The sequence below is a fragment of the Pristiophorus japonicus genome, chromosome 8 (assembly GCF_044704955.1).
Source record: "Pristiophorus japonicus isolate sPriJap1 chromosome 8, sPriJap1.hap1, whole genome shotgun sequence".
Taxonomy (NCBI): Eukaryota; Metazoa; Chordata; class Chondrichthyes; family Pristiophoridae; genus Pristiophorus; species Pristiophorus japonicus.
The window spans coordinates 101,471,497-101,496,410 of NC_091984.1; the positions used below are offsets into that span (position 1 = coordinate 101,471,497).

Below are 24,914 nucleotides of genomic sequence, written 5' to 3' on the forward strand. Positions count from 1 at the left end.
TGTGCAGTTCTGGTCACCTCATTACAGGAAAGATGTGATTGCACTGGAAAGTGTGCAGAGAAGATTTACAAAAATGTTGCCTTGACTGGAGAATTTTGGCTATGAGGAAAAATTGGAGATGCTGGGTTTGGAACAGAGGAGGCTAAGGGAAGACCTGATTGTGGTATATAGAATTATGAAGGGCCTGGATAGAGTGATTAGGAAGGACCTGTTTCCCTTGGCAGAGGGGTCAACAACCAGGAAGCATAGATTTAAAGTAATTGGGGGGAGGTTTAGAGGAGATATGAGGGGAAATGTCTTTACCCAGAGGGTGGTGGGGGTCTGGAACTCACTGCCTGAATGGATGGTAGAGATAGAAACCCTCACATTTAAAAAATACTTGGATGTGCACTTAAAGTGCCGTAACCTACAGGGCTACGGACCAAGAGCTAGAAAGTGGGATGAGGCTGGATAGCTCTTGATTGGCTGGTGCAGACACGATGGGCCGAAATGGCCTCCTTCCGTGCTGTGAATTTCTGATTTCTATGATACTCTCTCTGATACCTCTTCAAAGAATTCAATGAGGTTGGTCAAGCAAGACTTTCCCGTTTGAAATCCATGCGAACTATTCATTATTATATTTTCAGCTTCTAGATGTTCTATTATTTCCTTTAGTAGGGATTCCATTATTTTTCCTATCACTGATGTTAAGCTGACTGATCTATATTTCCCTGGACATGTTCTATCTCCCTTCTTAAATACAGGTATTATGTTAGCTATCCGCCAGTCCTCTGGCACTATACCTTTTCCTAACAAATGATTAAATATGTGTAATAGGGCCTCTGCTTTCTCTTCCCTCGATTCTTTTAAAATGCACGGATTTTATCCTCTTTGAGTTTGATTAGTTTATTTAATATTTTTCCTTTTTTATTTTAAATGTGGTTATATCATTTCTAATCTCACCTTCTGATGTCATGTCCACCTGATCTGTCTCCCTGGTAAATATTGATGCAAACCCCTGGAATCATTTAAGATCCAATTTAATGCTGCAATGGGGGGGGGTTTAGGGCCATTCTGAATGGATGACTCAGGATGAGCCAAATAGACTTCCTCATCTGTAATTGCCTTATGATAAACTGAGCACTAGTTTTGATTAGCGTTTAATAATGTTTTATTGCATACAGTAAATATTTTTAAAAAGTCTACGTTATCTTTTGACAGCTTCATGCAGTCCTGATTCTTGCAGTGGTCATGGAGAATGTGTGGAAACTATTGGTTATTATAAGTGTGAGTGCAATGAAGGATTCTATGGAGAACGGTGTGAAAATGGTGAGCCCTTAATACAACTGTTATGCTTGAAAGCAGAAATAAACAAGTTTTAAAAAATGTACCAAAAACACACAGATTAAGAACGGAATGTGCAAATATAGAAGTACAAACAGAAACAGAAATTAAAAAACAGCCTTGAGTACCAGCTGGGCTTGTATGTGGAGCGCTATGAAATGATTTGGATTTTAGTTTGTGTCGGAAACCTACACCAGATTGTGGACAGATGCAGTAAATAAGCACATACTGATGTGCTAAAGTTATTTGTATGTTTTAGCATGATTTCCACCATTTCAATGCAATTTCTTTTACCCACCCTTATAAACTGGGGATTTTGGGCTGCAAGATCTGAGCTCCATCAGTTGAAAGAGACCAGTAATAGGATCGCCACATTGTCAGGCCCTGGCCGCAGCTTTGTTTTGTCCCAGCCGAGCTGAAGAAAAAAAACTTGCATTTATAGAGTGGCTTTCACAATCTCAGTAAGCCCAAAAGCACTTTACAGCCCATGAAGTACAATGAAGAGCCTTACTGCTGTGGTGCACTCATAATGCCACAATGGGCTTTCCATTGGGAATTCTTCTATTCTAGCTTTTTGGCTGAAGAACAGGAGGATCAAAAAAAACAATAGTAAGCAGGTCAGGTTGCAGCAGAGGTGCTCTGTATCTATACAGTGCACTACACATGACTCCGCAACTATAGAGTGCACTACACATGACTCCGCACCTATACAGTGCACTAGCCATGACACAGATTTTGGATTACATATAATAAAATAACTTTTATTTATATAGCGCCTTTAACATAGTAAAATGTCCCAAGGCGCTTCACAACAATGTTACAAACAGATAAATTTGACATCGAACCATGGAAGAAATTAAGGCAGATGATCAAAAGCTTGTTTAAAGAGGTAAGTTTTAACGAGTGTCTTAAAGAAGGAAGGAGAGGTTGAGAGGCGTAGAGGTTTAGGGAGGGAGTTCCAGAGCCTAGGGCTCAGGCAGCTGAAAGCATGTCCACCGATGGTTGAGCAGTTTTAATGAGGGATGTTCAAGAGGCCAGAATTTGAGGATTCTATAATATATTATATTATTATGTCATCATAGACGGTCCTGCGAAACGAGGATGACTTGCTTCTACGCCAATAAAGGATAAGTTCACAGGTGTTTCGAAAGAAGGACCTGAACTACATCCTCAAGTGTGGAAGATGCCTGTGCGTGGATTTTTTTAACGTGTGGTGGCTGTTGCACACCAGCCACCACATGGGCTTGACAGAGCTAGGTCTTGGTCCAGTGGCAAGGATTACCCAAGACGACTGGAGACCAGCTCTGCTGCACGGACCTAGTGCGCACACATATCGCAGTGTGGGCTGGCCCGTGCTGCCCCTGGGCCACTGGCCCCAAACTCACACCTCCCCTGGGCCCCAATCACATCCCTGTACAGTCTCTCGCCCCGATCTCGCTGCTCCTGCTGTATCTGCCCACGCTCCAATCACCAACCTGGACCTTTATGATATCACTCTTCGCTGCCGTCACCGGCTCGCACAGCTCCCTGAAGTAGTATGCCTCCATGCTGCTCCCGGGCTGCTCGCCGCCCCTTTTATGGCCGCGACCTGCCGCTGATGTTCTCAAGCAGGTTGGGGCCTCCACGTGCTCCCGTGCCGCAAGCATATAGTATAATCCCAAGTGGCTAGAACCTCCACTTTATTTGCATGCTTAACGCCCATTTTACCGCTGAAATGATGTATAACGCCCATATATCGCTCATTTTGACACAAAATGGAGACTGACGGGCATTATTAGGAAACTTATCGCCAAGTGTTACTTTCCCCATGTGCTTAACGCCGGGTAAAAATATTACTGCCCGCCCATTTTTTTTGGGTGGAATCATCAGAATGGGTGAAATCAACGCCCATAATATCGCCCAGCGTTAATTTCCGCACTGATTTAACGGCAACATTCAATAATACCGCCCGCTCATTTTTTTTTGTCATAAAGAGCATATTTATCGAAACCAGCGTCAATTTCACCACCTTGCACGCATATTGTCCAAAATATCGCTCGCCCAAAAAAAAGTCCAGAAAAAGTGGAACTCACCGGAACTAATCACAGCGTTATGGACGCCATGTTCTAGATCACATGTCGCATCCGTTAAAAGGCTGCTGTGCTTCAACCTCGGTGAAGTTCGGATGCACTCTGGAGGTCGTTGGAGTTGATGTGAACATCTCTGCAAACATCTTGACCATACTGTGACCGATTAGAATTGAATAGGTGTCTTCGTCAGGACATTCCTTGTTTGTGGCCAATCGGTGGAAAACAGACAGCTACTGCAATGGGGCCTGTCCTTTCTCACCCTCTCTTGGTGACCAATTACATGCATCAGACTCGACATCACCGAAGGTATGCTCCACTGCATTATGTGCCCAATGTAAGATGTGAAAGACTGATGAGGAGGACTAGACATTACACCCCCCGCAAGTACAAGGAGAATCATTCTTCCCTCGACTTGCCCGACACCACCTGCCTTCAGAGACTGCGCTTCCACAAAGAGGTTATCACTGAGGTATGCCAGCTGATAAGGACAGATCTGCAGCCTGCCAGCACCATCACTACTGCACTGTCCATGATGTGAAAGTCATCACCGCACTGTCGTTCTATGCCTCGGGTTCTTTTCAGGCCACAGCTGGAGACTTTTGCAGACTTTCTCAGCATGCCACACATCGCTGCATTTGACAGATCACTGAAGTCCTGTACGCAAGCAGGAGGGACTTGATCAGCTTTCCTGTGACCAAGGAGGCACAGAGTAAGAGGGCTCTAGGATTCTCCAGAATTGCAAACTTCCCCAAGGTGCAGGGAGCAATAGATTGTATGCACAATGCGATGCGGGCACCTTTTCAGGATGTCCAACTGGTTGTCGACCACCAGCAAATTATACTGGCAGTGAATGTTAAATTTCTGGGCAGTATCCATGATGTTCACATCCTGCATGAGAGCACTGTATCTAACTTGTTTAACAATGAACCACAAGGTCAATTCTGGATGCTTGGTGACAAGGGATATGGCCTCGCCACCTGGCTGATGATCCCCGTGCATGACACCCTCACCGAAGGCGATACGAGAGCCATAAAGTAACTCGCAATATCGTGGAAAAAACCATTGGAGTGCTGAAGCAGCGCTTTAGCAACTCAGGAGGTGAGCTCCAATACCACCCTGAGCAGGTAGCTCAATTCGTGGTGGTTTTCTCCATGCTGCACAACTTGGCTATCAGGAAGGGACAAGAATTACCTGATGAGTCTGACAGTCCACCTCACCAGAGAGAGGAAGAGGAGGATGAGGAGCCAGATACTGACATTGGCCCAGACAATCAGGCTGACGTTGAAGCCATGCCCCCCACCCCCCATAGACTGGATGAAAGGGTCCATGGTGACATGATAGCTGCAAGAGCCTTATGTCAGAAGCTCATCAATGATCACTTTGCCTGAAAAAACATTGGTGTTATTTACAAGGCTGACACACTGCTGGGTGTGCAGGTCATACATCAATGGTGGGCATCACCTTGGAGCAGTTAAAGTTTAAGTTGATTGAAGTTGTGTCATTATACCCTTTGATGTTAAGGAATCACTGGCGTGTAACGGTGCAGCTATCTGAGCCAATGCGCTACAAGGTCTTGTTAAATAAAAAACATTTAAACCGAACATTAGTCTGAAATCATCAGTATTTCTGTACAAATCAACCCTTCGCCGCCCCCCCACAGCCGCACTTCTCCTCCCCACCTCTACCCCTTTCCCTTCCCCTCCTGACTCCAAACCGCCTGGCCAAGGAACTCCTTGGGCGATACTTCATTGGGGGGTGGTGGGGGGGAGGGCAGGGGGGATGATGGCCGAAATGCTGCTTGGACAGATACGGGAGAGTACCGCCCCGTGGTGGGAACATGCTCCAAGCCAAAAGCAAGATGTTGCTGCTGGCTCTCGTGTGTGGTTGGCAATGGGGGTGCGGCACCTTTGGGTGCAGTGCGGCGCTCCGGGACCACTGGGAGCCCTCTGGCACCAGTGTTCCTGACTACCAGCTCCAGGGTCTCCTCCATCCCTTCCATGTTATATCTTATTTGTTGGACAAAAGCTCAGTGCCAACTATACTCTTGGTGCTTAGTAGGCTTTTTGCTGCTGGTGAATTTCCCTCATGCCTCCCACAACAGCCAGACAAGCACACACCACAGCCACATATGCTTTCAGTGCCTCTGAGCTCCCTCTCTATCTGTCTCCTCTTCTGCACATGTCATGATGACCCTTGACCTCCTGAATCGTGGGAATCGAGTGTTGCCATGCCGTTGCTAAGGTCGGCGACACTTTACAGCAGAAGGTCAAAAAAAATTTAACGCTAACGCTCATTTCATATTGCTCGTGGTAATACCCATTTTCAAAAATGGAAACTAGGTGCTTTGAGAATGGGCGAGAAGCCGGCGATCTGAAAACCCTTTGTTACCGCCCACGCCGGAAATAACGTCCATTTTGGGGCGATAAGCACAAAAGTGGAGGTTCTAGCCAAGATAACTAACTATAGGGACTACAGTGTTCTTTCCTTTTGTGAAACTCCACCTTTTCTTTCGCTTTTTGATTTATTCCCTTTGATTGATATATTTTGCGTGTTGAAGTTATTGTTTCCATGATTTTTTTTTAATACTGTAATGATTTCCTGTGCAAATAAAAATTATTTAAAAAAACTGCAGATGCTGGAAATCTGAAATATAAACAAAAAATACTAGACATATACAGGTCAGTCAACATCTGTAAAAAGAAAATACAGGTTACTATTTCAGGTGTAAGACCCTTCCTCAGAACTGAACATCCAAAATCTTACACTGCCATTTCTACTTAGTGATGCTGAATGATCTGCTGTGCAGTTCCATCATTTTCTGTTTTTACTTTTCTGATAATGTAAGATACATCTGTATGAAATAGCTGATACATTTTTTTAAAAAGAGAAACATATCTTCGTTATAAATTTAAAGATCTAAATATATGTTGCTCTCCATAACAACTTCTAATCCCTAAATACTTTCTCAAATAATCTTGATATTATTTTTAGTTATTAAGTGTTTCAGACTAGAGACTCCTGACCGAGGCCTTGTGAACTGTTCCCACCCGCATGGAATTTTCAGTTACAACTCAGTTTGCGACTTTAGCTGTGTAGAAGGATTTGAAATACGTGAATCAAGGAGGCTCCGATGTACAGCTTCTGCAGATTGGACTGCACCCCTTCCAGAGTGCAAAGGTACAGTACAGGTTCATATTCCAAATATGCTTCAGGACCAGTCTTTACTGCAGTGTAGTGTCAATAGACACAGCTGTATGGAAATGGCAGCTAGCCCAGTCATCCTCAGGGTAGATTATCGTGGAATATTTTCAGTACTAAGGCACATTGTTGGGGCAGAGCAGAGAGAAATTTTCCCACAATAAAATTGTATACACCTGGCCTGGGCAGTCTTGATGCTGATTTGAAAACTGGAAAGTGTTCTATTCCTCAGTACTAATATTCCTCACCTTGAGATGCGTAGCATTCACTGGAACTCAAAAATATGAAATATTATGAAAGTAAACTAGCACAAAATATAAAAACAGATAGTAAGAGTTTCTACAGGTACATAAAAAGGAAAAGAGTGGCTAAAGTAAATGTTGGTCCCCTAAAGGATGAGACTGGGGAACTAATAATGGAGAACAGGGAAATGGTAGAGATGTTGAATAAATATTTTGTATCTGTCCTCACGGTAGAAGACACTAAGAACATCCTAATAGTGGATAATCAAGGGGCTATAGTGAGGGATGAACTTAAAACAATCACTATCACTAAAGAAGTAGTACTCGGCAAAATAATGGGACTAAAGGTGGACAAGTCCCCTGGACCTGATGCCTTATATCCTAGGGTCTTAAGAGAAGTGGCTGTAATGATAGTGGATGCATTGATTGTAATCTACCAAAATTCCCTGGATTCCGGGGCAGTCCCAGCAGATTGGAAAACCTCCAATGTAACGTCCCTGTTTAAAAAAGGAGGCAGACAAAAAGCAGGAAACTATAGACCAGTTAGCCTAACATCTGTTGTTGGGAAAATGCTGGTGTCCATTATTAAGGAAGCAGTAGTGGGACATTTGGAAAAGCATGATTCAATCAAGCAGAGTCAGCATGGTTTTATGAAAGGAAAATCATCTTTGACAAATTTTCTGCAGTTCTTTGAGGATGTAACGAGTAGGGGGGATAAGGAGGAACCAGTGGATGCGGTGTATTTGGATTTCCAGAAGGCATTCAATAAGGTGCCACATAAGAGGTTACTGCACAAGATAAAAGCTCACGGGGTTGGGGGTAATATATTAGCATGGATAGAGGATTGGTTAACTAACAGAAAACAGCGAGTTGGGATAAATGGGTCATTTTCCGGTTGGCAAACAGTGACTAGTGGGGTGCCGCAGGGATCGGTGCTGGGTCCTCAACTATTTACAATCTATATTAATGATTTGGATGAAGGAGCTGAGTGTAATGTAACCAAGTTTGCAGATGGTACAAAGATGGGTGGGAAAGCAAATTGTGAGGAGGACACAAAAAATCTGCAAAGGAATATAGACAGGCTAAGTGAGTGGACAAAAAGTTGGCAGATGGTGTATAATTTGGGAAAATGTAAGGTTATCCACTTGGGCAGAAAAAATAGAAAAGCAGATTATAATTTAATGGAAAAAAATTGCAAAGTACTGCAATACAGAAAGACCTGGGGGTTCTTGTGCATGAAACACAAAAAGTTAGTATGCAGGTACAGCAAGTAATCAGGAAGGCAAATGGAATGTTGGTCTTTATTGCAAGGGGGATAGAGTATAAAAGCAGAGAAGTCCTGCTACAACTGTATAGGGTACTGGTGAGACCACACCTGGAGTACTGCATACAGTTTTGGTCTCCGCATTTAAGGAAGGATATACTTGCATTGGAGGTTGTTCAAAGAAGGTTCATTAGGTTGATTCCAGAGATGATAGGGTTGACTTATGAGGATAGGTTGAGTAGGTTGGGCGTATACACATTGGAGTTCAGAAGAATGAGAGGTGATCTTATTGAAACATAAGATAATGAGGGGGCTCGACAAGGTGGATGCAGAGAGGATATTTCCACTCACAGGGAAACTAAAACTAGGGGACATAGTCTTAGAATAGGGGGCCGCCCATTTAAAACTGAGATGAGGAGAAATTTCTTCTCTCTGAGGTTTGTAAATCTATGGAATTCTCTGCCCCAGAGAGCTGTGGATGCTGGGTCATTGAATATATTTCAGACGGAGATAGACAGATTTTTGAGCGATAAGGTAGTAAAGGGTTATGGGCAGCAGGCAAGGAAGTGGAGCTGAGTCCATGGTCAGATCAGCCATGATCTTATTGAATGGCGGAGCAGGCTTGAGGGGCCAAATGGCCTACTCCTGCTCCTATTTCTAAAAACAAATCTCAATTATTTTTTAATAAGAACTCTTAGAATGGAATCTGATGCTTACTGTTAATTGCTGAATTTTGTGTGCCAACACCACTTGATATCTGCATATAACTTTCAGTTATACCATGTAGACAGTTGGAGGTTTCTCGTAAGGATGTCATGAAATGCTCCGATCCACTTGGACAGTTCAGATACAACTCAACCTGCACCTTTGGCTGTAGGGAAGGGTACGTACTGGATGGACCAGACAGAATCCAGTGTCTAGCTTCTGGTCAATGGACTGAGCGGACCCCCACCTGCAAAGGTATGTCATTATTTTACAATGCAGCCATTATAATCTTCTTAAAATGGGAATGAATTGTTACTTTGCCATTTTTCAAGGAAACAACTTCTTTAATATTCTTCACTTAAATTTCTTGCAGTCCAAGTATGTAAAACATTGACAGTTCCTGACTACGGCAATATTAGTTGCATCCATCCCATCGCAGACTTCCGTTACAACTCAACATGTGACTTTAGCTGTAACAAAGGATTTGCATTAAGTGGAGTGAGCAGGCTCCAGTGTAAAGTTTCTGGACAGTGGACAGCACAAAAGCCAACATGTGAAGGTACTGTGTGAGTAGACTGTTTACTAATGATCTGTTTGTAGTTTGTACGGACAATAATGCATACCTGCGAGCGGTTACACCTCAGCAATCTAACTGAAGGTCAAAAATAAATCATGTGAATATTGGAAATCTGAAATAAAAAAGATAAAATAGAAGTGCTGGTAATGCACAGCATGTCTATTGGCATCTGACTATGTAAGCTTTGAATCCATTTTGGGTCTTTATTTTTCCCACCAGCAGCATTCAGGTACCTTGTCCAAGTGGCTGTTCTTCATGTTTGAACTCCGATATTGAGTACTGGCAGGCTATTTGACTGTAGAATTTAAAAGCCCATTTCTATGGCTATATCCGCCCTAGCCTTGAACTCACATCTTTCTCTAGATTCTCTCATATCTCCCCTCATGCCCTCTCTGAGCTTATCTTGTCCATGAGACACACCTCCTGCTCCCTTGACCCTATTCCTACTAAACTACTGACCACCCAACTCCTCTTCCTGGTCTTATTGTTAGCTAATATTGTTAACAGTTCTCTCTTCTCAGGTACTGACCCCCTCGCCTTCAAATCTGCCATTATCACCCCTTTCCTTGAAAAAACCCTTGATCCCTCTGTCCTTGCAAACTACCACCCCATCTCCAATCTCCCTTTCCTCTCTAACATCCTTGAATGTGCTGTCACCTCCCAAATCCATGCCCATCTTTTAGAACTCCATGTTTGAATCCTTCCACCTGATTTCCGCCTACCACAGTACTGAAACGACAGTTATCAACTTCACAAATGGCATCCTATATGCCTCGTCCTTCTCGACCTGTCTGCAGTCGTTGACACGGTTGACTATATCATCCTCCTCCAACGCCTCTCCACTATTGTGCAGCTGGAAGGGACTTCACTCGCCTGGTTCCATTCTTATCTATTCAGTCATAGCCAGAGAATCAGCTGCAATGGCTCCTCTTCCTGCTCCCGCAATGATACCGCTGGTATCCTTGGCCTCCTCCTATTTCTCATCTACTTGCTGCCCCTCAGCGACATCATCTGAAATCACAGTATCAGTTTCCACATGTAAGCTGACGATACCCAACTCTACCTCACCACCACTTCTTTCGACCTCTCCACAGTCTCTAAATTATCAGACTGCTTGTTTGATATCCAATACTGAATGAGAAGAAATTTCTTCCAGTTAAATATTGGGAAGACTGAAGCCATTGTTTTCAGTTTCGGCCACAAATTCCGTTCCCTTGCCACCAACGCCATGCCTCTTCCTGGCAACTGTCTGAGGCTATCCAGACTGTTTGCAACCTTGGTGTTGCATGTGATCCTGAGATACAGTAACCACACTGTAAGACAGAGTATAAGTCAAGAAATAATGGAGGCTTGTAAGAAATGTATGGCAATAATCATGGGTAATTTTAATCTTCATACTGATTGACCAAATCAAATTAGCAAAGATGGTCTTGAGGAAGAGTTCATAGAGTGTATGCGGGATAGTTTATTGGAACAATACATTGTGGAACCAACAAGGGAGCAGACTATTTTAGATCTGGTAATGTGTAATGAGTCTGTGTTAATTAATGATCTCATAGTAAAGGATCCTCTTGGGAAGAGTGATCATAGCATGGTAGAATTTCAAATTCAGTTTGACGGTGAGGAAGCTAGGTCTCAAACCAGTGTCCTGAACTTAAATAAAGGCAATTACTAAGGTATGAAGGCAGAGTTGACTAAAGTTGATTGGGAAAATAGATTAAAGGGTAAGACGGTAGAAAAGCAGTGGCCAACATTTAAGGAGATAGTTCAGAAATCTCAGAAAGATATATTCCAGTAAGAAAGAGAGACACTAAGAGAAGGATGAACCCTCCGTGGCTAACTACGGAAGTAAAATGATATCAAATTAAAAACAAAGGCATACAATGTTGCGAAGAATGGTGGTAGGCCAGAGGATTAGGAAATGTTCAGAAACCAGCAAAGGACGACTAAAAAATGATAAAGAGAGAAGATACCTTATGAGAGTAAACTAGCAAGAAATATAAAAACAGACAGTAAGAGCTTCTACAGGTATATAAAAAGGAAGAGTGTAGCTAAAGTGAACATTGGTCCCTTAGAGGACGAGACTGGGGAATTAATAATGGGAAACAGGGAAATGCCAGAGACTTTGAACAAACATTTTGTATCGGTCTTCACAGTAGAAGACACTAAAAGCATCTCAATAATTGATAATCAAGGGCCTATAAGGGGAGGAGAACTTAAAATAATCACTGTCACAAGAGAAAAAGTACTAGGCAAACTAATGGGACTAAATGTGGACAAGTCCCCTGGACCTGATGGCCTCATCCTAAAGTCTTAAAAGAAGTGGCTGCAGAGATAGTGGATGCATCGATTGTAATCTACCAAAATTTCCTGGATTAGGGAGAGGTCCCAACGGATTGTAAAACCGCAAATGTAATGCCCCTATTTAAGAAAGGAGGGAGACAGAAAGCAGGAAACTATAGACCAGTTAGCCTAACATCTGTCATTGGGAAAATGCTGGAGTCAATTATTAAGGAAGTAGTAGCAGGACATTTAGAAAATCAAAATGCAGTCAAGCAGAGTCAGCATGGTTTTATGAAAGGGAAATCACGTGTGACAAATTTGCTGGAGTTCTTTGAGGATGTAACGAGCAGGGTGCATAAAGAGGAACTAGTAGAAATCATTTGATAAGGTGCCACATAAAAGGTTGCTGCACAAGATAAGGGCTCACGTGGTTGGGGGTAATATATTAGCATGGATAGAGGATTGGCTAACTAACAGAAAACAGAGAGTCGAGATAACTGGGTCATTTTCAGGTTGCCAAACTGTAACTAGTGGGGTGCCACTGGGATCAGTGCTGGGACCTCAACTATTTACAATCTATATTAATGACTCTATCTCTCCACCGCTTCTCTCAACCTCATGGCCTCTGTTGCCAGGCTGCCTGACAATGAGCTAAAAAAAATTCAACTGAAAATCAGGAAGACTGAAACCATAATTCTTGAATCTTGAACTCTGCCGTAAACTGGTATCTTGCCACTGATTCTACCTCCCACCCTGGCTACTTAGCCAAGTTGAAACAGACTGTGGGAAACCTTGGCATCCTGTTGAACTTGGAGCTGAGCTTCAAACCCCACATGCTATCCATCTTCAACACCAATTACTATCATTCCCTGTATCCCAGCACATTGACTTTAACCATCTCTGCCCTTCCTTCGGGCCCACCACAAGTGAAACCCTTTTGTCAGCTCTAGACTCAATTTCTCAAATGTCTTCCTTGCTGGCCTACCATTCTCCACCCTCCACACCTCCAAGATTCTGCCATTCGTATCCTATCCTGCACTATTATCTGCTCACGCATAATCCCAGTTAATCACTGACCTATATGGTTTCCCTGTATCCCAGCACATTGACTTTAAAAACATTATCCTTGTTTTCAAGGCTGGACCAATGCAGCCTGATAGAACATTCGATACCATAACTTAAGGGAAATATTTGACTTACTTACACAATATGTATTAACCCCTGAAAACTTCTTATTGCAGCTGTGAATTGCGGTGAACTGAAGATTCCTCACAGCCTCCTAATGAACTGTTCTGACCCCTTTAGACCTTTTAGTTATAGCTCAACATGCGATTTTGTCTGTAAGGATGGATTTACCTTACAGGGGTCAGACAGACTCCAGTGTGAAGCTTCTGGGCAATGGACAGAAAAGACACCCATCTGCAAAGGTATAGTCAATAACTGAATGGTTAGCAGCAACAGTTATGTTTATCAGTTCTTCTTAAAATGGCAATTGGCCTCTATTAAGAAATTTAAAAATGAAATTCCATTCCTCAAAGTATTGCTAATCAGTTCTCTACACTTACCATTAGGCACTATTCATGAAACTGACACCAGAATCACTATTCAAAAGACATTTCTTAACCTCATCAATTCATTAATTGTACACTTTCAAATACACTAGATTGCAGTACAGTACAAGCTTTGGGACTTGAATGGGGACAAGGGCCAGATGCAGCTGCAGCAGGAGGAGCACATGTTCTCTCCACAGACATGTTTTAAAATGTTAAGCTATTATAATGGAGCAATGAATCATTCAAAGCTTTAAAAAGACCTTTGGTCATAGCAATTATGTGACAGGTCAGTCCTGCTGATCAACTGTTGTTAACCAGCCTAGATTTGTGTGTCCTAATGGCTCTTCCCGCAGGTTTCTCCCTGTCTCTTGCTAGGATATGGCTCTATGGTGATGACAGTCTTTTGATATCTCATCCTAACCTCTATTGTTCATGTATGAGTCTGGACAGTCAATAATGACTAAATCTGACCCTATTCTCTCCTGATATCCCCACAGATGCTCTTCCCAACAGGTCTCACTGAATATTAAACAAGAATGGCAATCCTGGCTGATTCTATTCCCCTATCTAGTCCAGAGATGCTGACACCAATTGTAATGGTTCAAATGGTGCTCTGGCTGAGATCAACTAACAGAATAGGAATTCAATCTGATATCTTTATCGTCTGTCCAGCTCTGAACCACACCACAGAGTGCAATTACAGCTGTGAGGAGGGATGATATGTTAGAAGGATCATCAAATGAGGCAATATGAGTTGAAAGAAAGAAAGAAAGTAAGAAAGACTTTCATTTATGTAGCACCATTCAAGACCACCGGACGTCTCAAAGCACTTTACAGACAAAGAACAAAAAGCTAAAGAACAAAAAAGGGGTGACCACACGGCTGGGAGTGTACTATAGACCCCCAACAGTCTGAGGGAGATAGAAGAGCAAATGTGTAGACAAATTTCTAACAAGTGCAAAAACAATAGGGTAGTAATAGTGGCGGATTAAATTACCCTAATATTAACTGGGATACTATCAGTGTAAAAGGTACAGAGGGCACAGAATTCATAAATTGCATTCTGGAGAACTTTTTTAGCCAATACGTAGCAAGCCCAACAAGAGGGAGCAGTTCTGATTTTAGTGTTAGGGAATGAAGTTGGGCAGGTGGAAGGAGTATCAATGGGAGAGCATTTTTGTGGCTGTGATCATAATTCAGTTAATTTTAGCATAATTATGGATAAGGATAAAGAAAAAAACAGGAATATGGGTTCTAAATTGGGGGAAGGCCAAGTTTACCTGGCTGAGAAGTGATTTAGAAAAAGTGGACTGGAAACAGTTATTTGAAGGTACATCAGTGGGAAGCATTCAAGAGGGAGGTATATGGAGTTCAGGGTAAACATGTTCACAGAAAGAAAAAGGGTAGAACGGCCAAATTTAGTGCCTCCTAGATGACAGGGTGCATACAGGGTAAGATAAGGCAAAAAAGGGAAGCCTGTATCATATATTGTGAGCTCAATACTGCAGGAAGCCTAGAAGAGTATAGAAAGTACAGGGGTGAAATTAAAAAGGAAATTAGGAAAGTAAAAAGAGGGCATGAAAAAGTACTGGCAAGTAGAATCAAAGAAAACCCAAATATGTTTTACAATTCCATAAAGAGCTAAAGGATAACTAAGGAAAGAGTAGGACCTATTAGGGACCAAAATGTGTGGAGGCGGAGGGTGTGCGTAAGGTACTAAATTAATACTTTGGGGCTGTCTTCACAAAAGAGGGGGACAATGCCGATGTTGAAGTTCAAGAGGAAGAAAGTAAAATATTGGACAGGATAAATATAGTAAGAGAGAAAGTATTAAGGGGTTTAGCATCCTTGAAAGTAGATAAATCACCAGCATCAGATGAAATATATCTGAAGCTATTAAAAGAAGCAAGGGAGGAAATTGCGGAGGCTCTGACCATCATTTTCCAATCCTCCCTGGCTACAGGAGTTGTGTCAGAGAATTGGAGAACTGCTAACATTGTACCATTGTTTTAAAAGGGAGTAGGCATAAACTGAGCAATTACAGGCCAGTTAGTTTAACGTCGGTGGCGGACAAATCACTGGAATCAATTCTGAGGGACAGTATAAACCTTCATTTAGAAAGACAGAGTAATCAAGGACAGTCAGCATGGATTTGTTCAGGGAATGTCGTGACTGACTAACTTGATTGAGTTCTTTGAGATGATAACAAGGAGGGTCAATGAGGGCAGTGTGTTTGATGTAGTTTATATGGATTTTAGCAAGACTTTTGACAAGGTCCAACATGGTAGGCTGATCAAAAAAGCAAAAGCCCATGGGATCCAAGGGAGAGTGGCAAATTGGATTAAAAATTGGCTCAGTGGCAGGAAGCAAAGGGTCATAGTTAAGGGGTGCTTTTGTGACTGGAAGGCTGTTTCCAGTGTGGTTCCACAGGGCTCAGTACTTGTGTCCTTACTTTTTGTAGTATAAATGAATGATTTAGACTTAAATGTAGGGGGCATGATAAAGAAATTTTTCGGATTATACAAACATTGGCCGTGTGGTTGACAATGAGGAGGAAAGCTCTCAATTGCAGGAAGATATCGATGAACTGGTCAGTTGGCCAGAAAAGTGGCAAATGGAATTCAATCCGGAAAAGTATGAGGTAAAGCATTTGGGGAGGGGCAACAAGGCAAGGGAATACACAATAAATGGGAGGATACTGAAAGGTGTGGAGGAACAGCGGGACCTTGGAGTATATGTCCACAGTTCTGGTCATCACATTACAGGAAGGATGTGATTGCACTAGAAAGGGTGCAGAGGAGATTTACAAGGATGTTGCCAGGTCTCGAAAACTTTAGCTATGAGGAAAGATTGGATAGGCTTGGGTTGTTTTCCTTGGAACAGAGGTTGCTGAGGGGAAATTTAATTGAGGTGTATAAAATTATGAAGTGCCTAGATAGAGTGGATAGGAAGGAACTATTTCCCTTAGCAGAGGGGTCAATAACCAGGGGTCATAGATTTAAAGTAGTTGGTAAAAGGATTAGAAGGGCGATAAGGAATCATTTTTTCACCCAGAGGGTGGTGGGAGTCTGGAACTCACTGCCTGAAAGGGTGTAGAGGCAGAAACCGTCATCACATTTAAAAAGTACTTGGCTATGCACTTAAAGAGCCGTAATCTACAGGGCTACGGGCCTAGTACTAGAAGGTGGGATTAGGCCGGCTAGCTTTTTTTCAACCAGCATGGACACGACGGGCTGAATGGCCTCTTTCTGTGTCGAAATGTTTCTATGATTCTATGATGCATTCATCCACTAAGCCATCAGTGGAACTGGCTTCTGATGGCTTCATATAAATTAGTTAAAGTCCAAACAATTATAATTGCAGTATTTCTCAAAAATGTTTGATGTACAGTGAATTTCATTTATCGGTTTTACACATGTTTGAATTCATGTTTTAGTTCTTCAATGTAAGTTCCTGAAGACTCCTAAGCGAGGTATCATGAACTGCAGAAACCCCTTTGGAGACTTCAGTTACAATTCAACATGTGTCTTCGGCTGTACTGAGGGATTTGTACTGCATGGATTGGGCAATCTTCGGTGCCAAGCATCTCGACAATGGACAGCAGAGGTTCCCACCTGTGAAGGTATCATAGACTCTGGAATTATTCTTTTCTATTAACAATAGTTGCTGGACTGAAACATGAAGACAGCATTTCTCCCCACTGTTTCCTTTTCTTTTAAAGGCATTGATTCACACTGGGGTACAGTTCCCCAGTTATTGGTAGCCTTCTGGTATCTTACCCAAGTGGCCATTCTTAATGTGTGATCCTAATCAGTGAGCTATTTAACAAAACGAGTTTATCACAGACCAATCCTGTCATTTCCCAATGTCTACACACATGCTACTTCCAGGATAGTGGCATATCTTTTCCCCTCCGCTCACCAATTCAGGAGCACTGGGGCTAATTCAGGTCAAACTGGGAATGGGACCTGGAGTCTTCCTAATTTTAAGACTTAGTTATTCACTCATTGAACTTTTAGGCAGTCACAGAATATTTACTGTTATAGCTAATGTGAAAATGCCTCTCTCTGATGTGACCTTGATTTGAGATAATTGGCTATATATGTTTTATTTGCAATTAATATTAATAATTAAAGTTCCTCTTTGTATTTGATTACAATACAATTTTAGATTCATTTGTGCTCGGTCAATAAGTAACACTATCTTAATGCTCAACTCCAAGGATAATGTGGAAATTGTATTACTGAAGCTACCATTTATTTCATGAGTAGTGGGATGAAAAGAAGAAAGACCTCACATTTATATCGTGCCTTTAACAACCTCAGGATGTCCTAAAGCATTTCACAGCCAATTAATTGTATTTGAAGTTTGGTCACTGTTATTCTGTAACCAATTTGCATCCAGCTAGGTCCCACAGACAGCAGTGAGGTAAATGGCCAGTTAACCTGTTTTGGTGGTGTTGGAAGTCCACTATGGCATGGTGCATTCTCTGTAACACAAGGTGACACAATTTACTAGTTTCTTTAATGCCCAGTATATTACAGCAGTAATTTCAATTGGACAGAGCCCCATTACCCCAATGGCTCTACTCTCACCGCATAATAGTTTTTATGCACTTTCCCATTCATATTTTTCCTGTCTCTTTTCCTTCTTCCACCCAGCAATAGAGCTTCCACTGCAAGTTCCCATAGACAGCAATGAGTTAAATGGCCAGATAATCTGTTTTTGGTGGTGTTGGTTAAGGGACAAATGTTAGCCAGGACACTGGGCAAAAACTCCCTTGCTCTTTTTCAAAAAGTACCGTGGAATCCTTTAAATCTCCCTGATAGGGCAGATTGGGCCTTGACTGAGCGTCTCATCCAAAAGACAGCAGCTCCGACAATACAGTATTCCTCCAATCTTGCACTGCGATAATGTGCTCAAATCTCTCAAGTAGGTTTTGAACCCGCAACATTCTGACTCAGAGGCAACAGTGAGCCAAGTGGAATGGATAATCATGTGCAATATTCCAGCATTCTCTTTTTAAATTTATATATTTGTTATATATTTAGGTTAACCACCCTCCTTGGTATAAAGTCTGTTACATGCGACATTGCTACACTGGGAGATCAGTCGGGTAAACATTCCCCTCCTGGACTTCGGTCTATATCACTCCAGGTGAACTGTATGCAAAAATAACTCATATTATCTCAGCTGAGGATTTTCCTCCAACTGAGGGAAGCTGCTCTCCACTGTTCAGTGTCTTTCCAGATCATCTGGTTGAGATTGGGAACTTGCAAATGACAGGTCGTGGGCTAGAATGGGATTCCTGTAATTCCATGGTGCAATATGTCAGTATTCCAAAGTGGCTGTATCATCAAGGCTGTAGCTTTAGCCTAGAGAGAAATGTTATATCTAAAAATGAATATTCGGAGTACATCAGTAGGCTCTATGACACCAGCAAAATAATACCATCAAATAATGGCAAATGGCACAAGCAATGCAGATCTGCTCTTATTTGGGGAACAAACTCATTTTTTGAGAAAGTTTTTTTTCCACACAAATAAAAAGTTCCTTTAGATTACAAATTTACACTGCTGATAAGATCCGTCATTAAATGACAGGCAATTCAATATAATCTGCAATGTTACTTTATGGAGGAGATTTTAAACTATTATTTGAGGGAGATTCCAGTGTAATTCCTCACAATGATATGAACATATATCCACCAGTTAAATTCCAATCAAATGCGGGTTATATAATGGGACTTCCAGACCTTTGAAAATGGAGATGAGCCTCACCTGGCTAGCTGTAATAGCACCCTCCCCAAATGTAGAATCAGCTAAGATTGAAAGTTCCAATCCTCACATAGTCTTTGTAGAATCATAGAATGATTACAGCACAGAAGGAAGCCATTCGGCCCATTGAGCCCATGTCAGCTCTCTGCAAGAGCACTTCAGCAAGCGGCACTCCCCCGCCCTTTCCCCGTAGCCCTACAAATCTTTTTCCTTCAGATACTTAGCAAATTCCATTTTGAAAACCAGAAATGATTCTGCCTCCACCACCCTCTCAGGCAATACATTCCAGATCCTAACCACTCATTGTGTAAAAAAGCTTTTCCTCATGCTGCCTTTGGTTCTTCTGCTAATCACCTTAAATCTGTGATTTCTGGTTCTTGACCCATCCACCAATGGAAACAGTTTCTCTCTATCTACTCTGTCTAGACCCATCATGATTTTGAACACCTCTATCAAATCTCCTCTCAACATTCTCTGTTTTAAGGAGAACAATTCTAGCTTTTCCATTCTATCCACGTAACTGAAGTCCCTCATTCCTGGAACCATTCTTGTAAATCTTTTCTACACCCTCTCTAAGGCCTTCACATCCTTCCTAAATTGTGGTGCCCAGGATTGGACACAATACTCCAGTTGAGGTTGGACCAGTGTTTTATTGACCGCATTGCCCTCATCAACCCTCTCTGTCACCTCATCAAAAAACTCATTAGTTAAACACGATTTACCTTCAACAAATCTGTGCTGGTTTTCCTGGAGCTTGAGCCCCTCTAACTGACAACACTTCCTGCTTGCGTGATTGTCCAGGACACAGGAAGCGTCCTGGAGTTTCCACATGGCACAAGATGTGCATTCCACGGGACTGAGGTGCCCTGCCTTGCCTCTATTTAATAGACTATTAACTAACTTAACAGAAATAGACTTAAAAAAAAACTATTATTAGCTACTCACCAATCAGCTCCTTCCCTTGTGCTGACATCACTTTAGGTTTTTGCACCTCGCTCCCTGACGCTCACGCTCCCTCTGAGTTCGCGGGCCGCTTTATCTCCGGCTGCTCCATTCGCTCACCCGCAGATCCTCAATATCCAAGGGTATTCAACATTTAGGAAGGATAGACAGAAAGGAAAAGGAGGCGGGGTGGCATTGCTGGTTAAAGAGGAAATTAATGCAATTGTAAGAAAAGACATTAGCTTGGATAATGTGGTATCGGTATGGGTGGAGCTACGGAATGCCAAAGGGCAGAAAACGCTAGTGGGAGTTGTGTACAGACCTCCAAACAGTAGTAGTGATGTTGGGGAGGGCATCAAACAGGAAATCAGACGTGCATGCAATAAAGGTGCAGCAGTTATCATGGGTGACTTTAATATGCATATAGATTCGGCTAACCAAACTGGAAACAATACGGTGGAGGAGGATTTCCTGGAGTGCATAAGGGATGGTTTTCTAGACCAATATTTCGAGGAACCAACTGGGGGGAGGCCATCTTAGACTGGGTGTTGTGTAATGAGAGAGGATTAATTAGTAATCTCGTTGTGCAAGGCCCCTTGGGGAAGAGTGGCCATAATATGGTGGAATTCTACATTAGGATGGAGAATTAAACAGTTAATTCAGAAACCATGGTACAGAACTTAAAGAAGGGTAACTTTGAAGGTATGAGACGTGAATTGGCTAGGATAGATTGGCGAATGATACTTAAGGGGTTGACTGTGGATGGGCAATGGCAGACATTTAGAGACCGCATGGATGAACGACAACAATTGTACATCCCTGTCTGGCGTAAAAATAAAAAAGGGAAGGTGGCTCAACCGTGGCTATCAAGGGAAATCAGGTATAGTATTAAAGCCAAGGAAGTGGCATACAAATTGGCCAGAAATAGCAGCGAACCCGGGGACTGGGAGAAATTTAGAACTCAGCAGAGGAGGACAAAGGGTTTGATTAGGGCAGGGAAAATAGAGTACGAGAGGAAGCTTGCAGGGAACACTAAAATGGACTGCAAAAGCTTCTGTAGATATGTAAATAGAAAAAGGTTAGTAAAGAGAAACTTAGGTCCCCTGCAGTCAGAATCAGGGGACGTCATAACGGGGAACAAAGAAATGGCAGACCAATTGAACAAATACTTTGGTTCGGTATTCACTAAGGAGGACAGAAACAAACTTTCAGGTATAAAAGGGGTCAGAGGGTCTAGTAAGAAGGAAGAACTGAGGGAAATCCTTATTAGTCGGGAAATTGTGTTGGGGAAATTGATGGGATTGAAGGCCGATAAATCCCCAGGGCCTGATGGTCTGCATCCCAGAGTACTTAAGGAGATGGCCTTGGAAATAGCGGATGCATTGATAGTCATTTTTCAACATTCCATAGACTCTGGATCAGTTTCTATGGAGTGGAGGGTAGCCAATGTAACTCCACTTTTTAAAAAAGGAGGGAGAGAGAAAACAGGGAATTATAGACCGCTCAGCCTGACATCGGTAGTGGGTAAAATGATGCAATCAATTATTAAGGATGTCATAGCAGCGCATTTGGAAAGAGGTGACATGATAGGTCCAAGTCAGCATGGATTTGTGAAAGGGAAATCATGCTTGACAAATCTTCTGGAATTTTTGAGGATGTTTCCAGTAGAGTGGACAAGGGAGAACCAGTTGATGTGGTGTATTTGGACTTTCAGAAGGCTTTCGACAAGGTCCCACACAAGAGATTAATGTGCAAAGTTAAAGCACATGGGATTGGGGATAGTGTGTTGCCGTGGATTGAGAACTGGTTGTCAGACAGGAAGCAAAGAGTAGGAGTAAATGGGTACTTTTCAGAATGGCAGGCAGTGACTAGTGGGGTACCGCAAGGTTCTGTGCTGAGGCCCCAGCTGTTTACATTGTACATTAATGATTTAGATGAGGGGATTAAATGTAGTATCTCCAAATTTGCGGATGACACTAAGTTGGGTGTCAGTGTGAGCTGCGAGGAGGATGCTATAAGGCTGCAGAGTGACTTGGATAGGTTAGGTGAGTGGGCAAATGCATGGCAGATGAAGTATAATGTGGATAAATGTGAGGTTATCCACTTTGGTGGTAAAAACAGAGAGACAGACTATTATCTGAATGGTGACAGATTAGGAAAAGGGGAGGTGCAATGAGACCAGGGTGTGATGGTACATTAGTCATTGAAGGTTGGCATGCAGGTACAGCAGGCGGTTAAGAAAGCAAATGTCATGTTGGCCTTCATAGCGAGGAGATTTGAGTACAGGGGCAGGGAGGTGTTGCTACAGTTGTACAGAGCCTTGGTGAGGCCACACCTGGAGTATTATGTACAGTTTTGGTCTCCTAACTTGAGGAAAGACATTCTTGCTATTGAGAGAGTGCAGCGAAGGTGCACCATACTGATTCCCGGGATGACGGGACTGACATATCAAGAAAGACTGGATCAACTGGGCTTGTATTCACTGGAGTTCAGAAGAATGAGAGGGGATCTCATAGAAACGTTTACACAGGTTAGATGCAGAAAGAATGTTCCCAATGTTCCAGAACCAGGGGTCACAGTCTTAGGATAAGGGGTAAGCCATTTAGGACCGAGATGAGGAGAAACTTCTTCACCCAGAGAGTGGTGAACCTGTGGAATTCTCTACCACAGAAAGTTGTTGAGGCCAATTCACTAAATATATTCAAAAAGGAGTTAGATGTAGTCCTTACTACTCGGGGGATCAAGGGGTATGGCGAGAAAGCAGGAATGGGGTACTGAAGTTGCATGTTCAGCCATGAACTCATTGAAAGGGCCGAATGGCCTACTCCTGCACTTATTTTCTATGTTTCTATGTTTCTCTCGTGCCTATTAACTTAGAGACCTTGTATCCACTCCTCCTTTTCAGTTAGACGTCTCAACCGTTGGAGACTGCATTCTCAGTTTAGGCATCTATCAAAATAATAAAGCATGTTTTTGCAACATTGGGGAGTAATTGTAACTTTCAGCAATGGTAGAAATGGGAGGTATTGGATTGACTGCCCATTAAATACCCCACCAGATTTTCCTCTCCATTAGTATGTCTTAATAAGTCTCTGAAAAGTAAAATTGGACAACAGGCAACTAATCAGATATTGCTCGTTTAGCACCATTACTGAAAGTTTAAATTTACCACATTTTGTCCTGTTTCTGGGGCACTGGGGAGGGAGGAGTAAGAAGGTGAAAGCTGCCGACTACATACAGCTGACAATAGCAACTCAATGCATTTAGAACAACTAGGGTTGGGGGTCAATCCTTATTTCATAGATGTTGGTGGTGACCTAAAGTGTTTTAGGATAGAAAGCAAAACTTATAAGGTTAAAACCGAGCAGTTTGAATGTGTATCAAAATCGCTAAATTATTGTTTCAGCTGCAAAATGCACAATACTGGAGAATCCTGAGCAAGGGACTATAAACTGCTCCCATCCCTTTGGACCCTTCAGTTACAACGCAACATGTGACTTCAACTGTGAAGAAGGGTTTATATTAAATGGATCAGACAGGGTTCAATGTGGAGCTTCTGGAAATTGGACAACACAAATACCCTCCTGTGAAGGTACCCTGCAACGTTATGACCTATTTATGTTCCAGATCTGCTTCGAGATTGCAGAATTGCTCAAGGATATTGGTGCTGTAGAATAAGTCCAATTTACATTGCAAATTTCATAGCACTGGAACTTGAGCTGTTGTTTATAAGTCATGGTTTGTGCGGTAATTATCTGGTCAAACATACCTGCATTATTGAGCTCTCTTGTCAGACTGAGCCACTCAGCCACTGATTGCCAGAAAAGATGGCTGCCGGTGCCGGCGATGACACTGTATATAATGCAATTAGGAAGCTACCTCTTTAGGTGGACCTCATTAGTTTGTAGTCCTTCCATGGAAGTTCATGCTGCCATCGGCGGCAGCGCTGTAGAATAAATTGGGTATAAACAGTTACTATTGTTCAACTATAAGCCGTACATGTGTAGAAATGGCACTCAAATTTAGAAGAAATAGAAGCAAAATTTATGTGACAGATTTGGTTCTAAATTATTGCTAACACATAAAAATATGAAATGTTATTCCTCATGTATCGATATATTTAGAAGCAGTGATTTTTGTTGCACATTTGCCATTGGTCCTGTAATGTTATGCCTCAGTTACTAGAGATTACTGCCTAGCTTAAGGGGTAAATCCAAACTGCTGTAGTTGTTACATCCATGAAACATTGCTGAGGATTATAGACTGGAATATAGTAAGAATGTAGAATTTTTAGATGAAGAAAGACCAAGATACATTTAGTTCGCATTCTACCATCCTGGTATTTGCATGATAAAAGAATATTGGAGTTGTTAGCGCTTGCCGTTATTACTAGGTAAATCTGATAGCAACTTCTGGTGTCCGCACATGCGCAGTTAAATGCAGAAATCCGGAAGTTGCTGTCAGTGATAGTCTGTTCCTCCACAGAGTGCGCTATTGCCTTTATTGCCGATGGAATCTACACAGCGACTACTGTGATGGCTTAAACTTAGGCTAATTACCCACTATTCTCACTCTAAACACAGATGAAAAAGTTAGGCCTTGTACAATCAGGACTAAGTGAGTTTTTAATCATGTAGTACCTGCTAATTGCTGCTGAACAACCTCTCTGGCCCTGAAAATTTTATTTTACAAGTGTGGAGTTTCTTTCCCTCAAAAGAAAATTAATGTTGCCTATTTAAAAAAATTTAAATAAATATTTTTAATGGTTTTACTATTTTTCTCTTTTATGTCTTTCCTTTAATCCCATGTGTAAGATCAAAACTATATTTTGCTTCCTGTACAATGATTTAAATATAATTTATATTTTCTGTTTTTAACTTCCTGCTTTGCAGGCTGCGTGTCTTGGTGAGGATTCTTCAATCTGATTGCTTGAAGAGCCTCAATGCTGGGTGCAGATGTCACAGATGTGCTTTAGAGGGCG

General features: G+C 42.2%; 1 protein-coding gene across 4 annotated transcripts in view; it reads left to right on the forward strand.

Annotated features, from left to right (window-relative positions):
• The window catches only part of LOC139268663 (P-selectin-like), a 93,800-nt gene that overhangs the window by 25,773 nt on the left and 43,113 nt on the right, over positions 1-24,914 (forward strand). For 3 of the 4 annotated variants that reach the window (XM_070887186.1, XM_070887187.1, XM_070887189.1), the window contains exons 4-10: positions 1,201-1,308; positions 6,384-6,569; positions 8,871-9,056; positions 9,175-9,360; positions 12,903-13,088; positions 16,651-16,836; positions 23,340-23,525. In XM_070887186.1, the coding sequence (XP_070743287.1) occupies positions 1,201-1,308; positions 6,384-6,569; positions 8,871-9,056; positions 9,175-9,360; positions 12,903-13,088; positions 16,651-16,836; positions 23,340-23,525 (1,224 nt within the window). The remainder of the gene's footprint in view (positions 1-1,200; positions 1,309-6,383; positions 6,570-8,870; positions 9,057-9,174; positions 9,361-12,902; positions 13,089-16,650; positions 16,837-23,339; positions 23,526-24,914) is intronic. The other variant, XM_070887188.1, reaches the window with a different exon arrangement.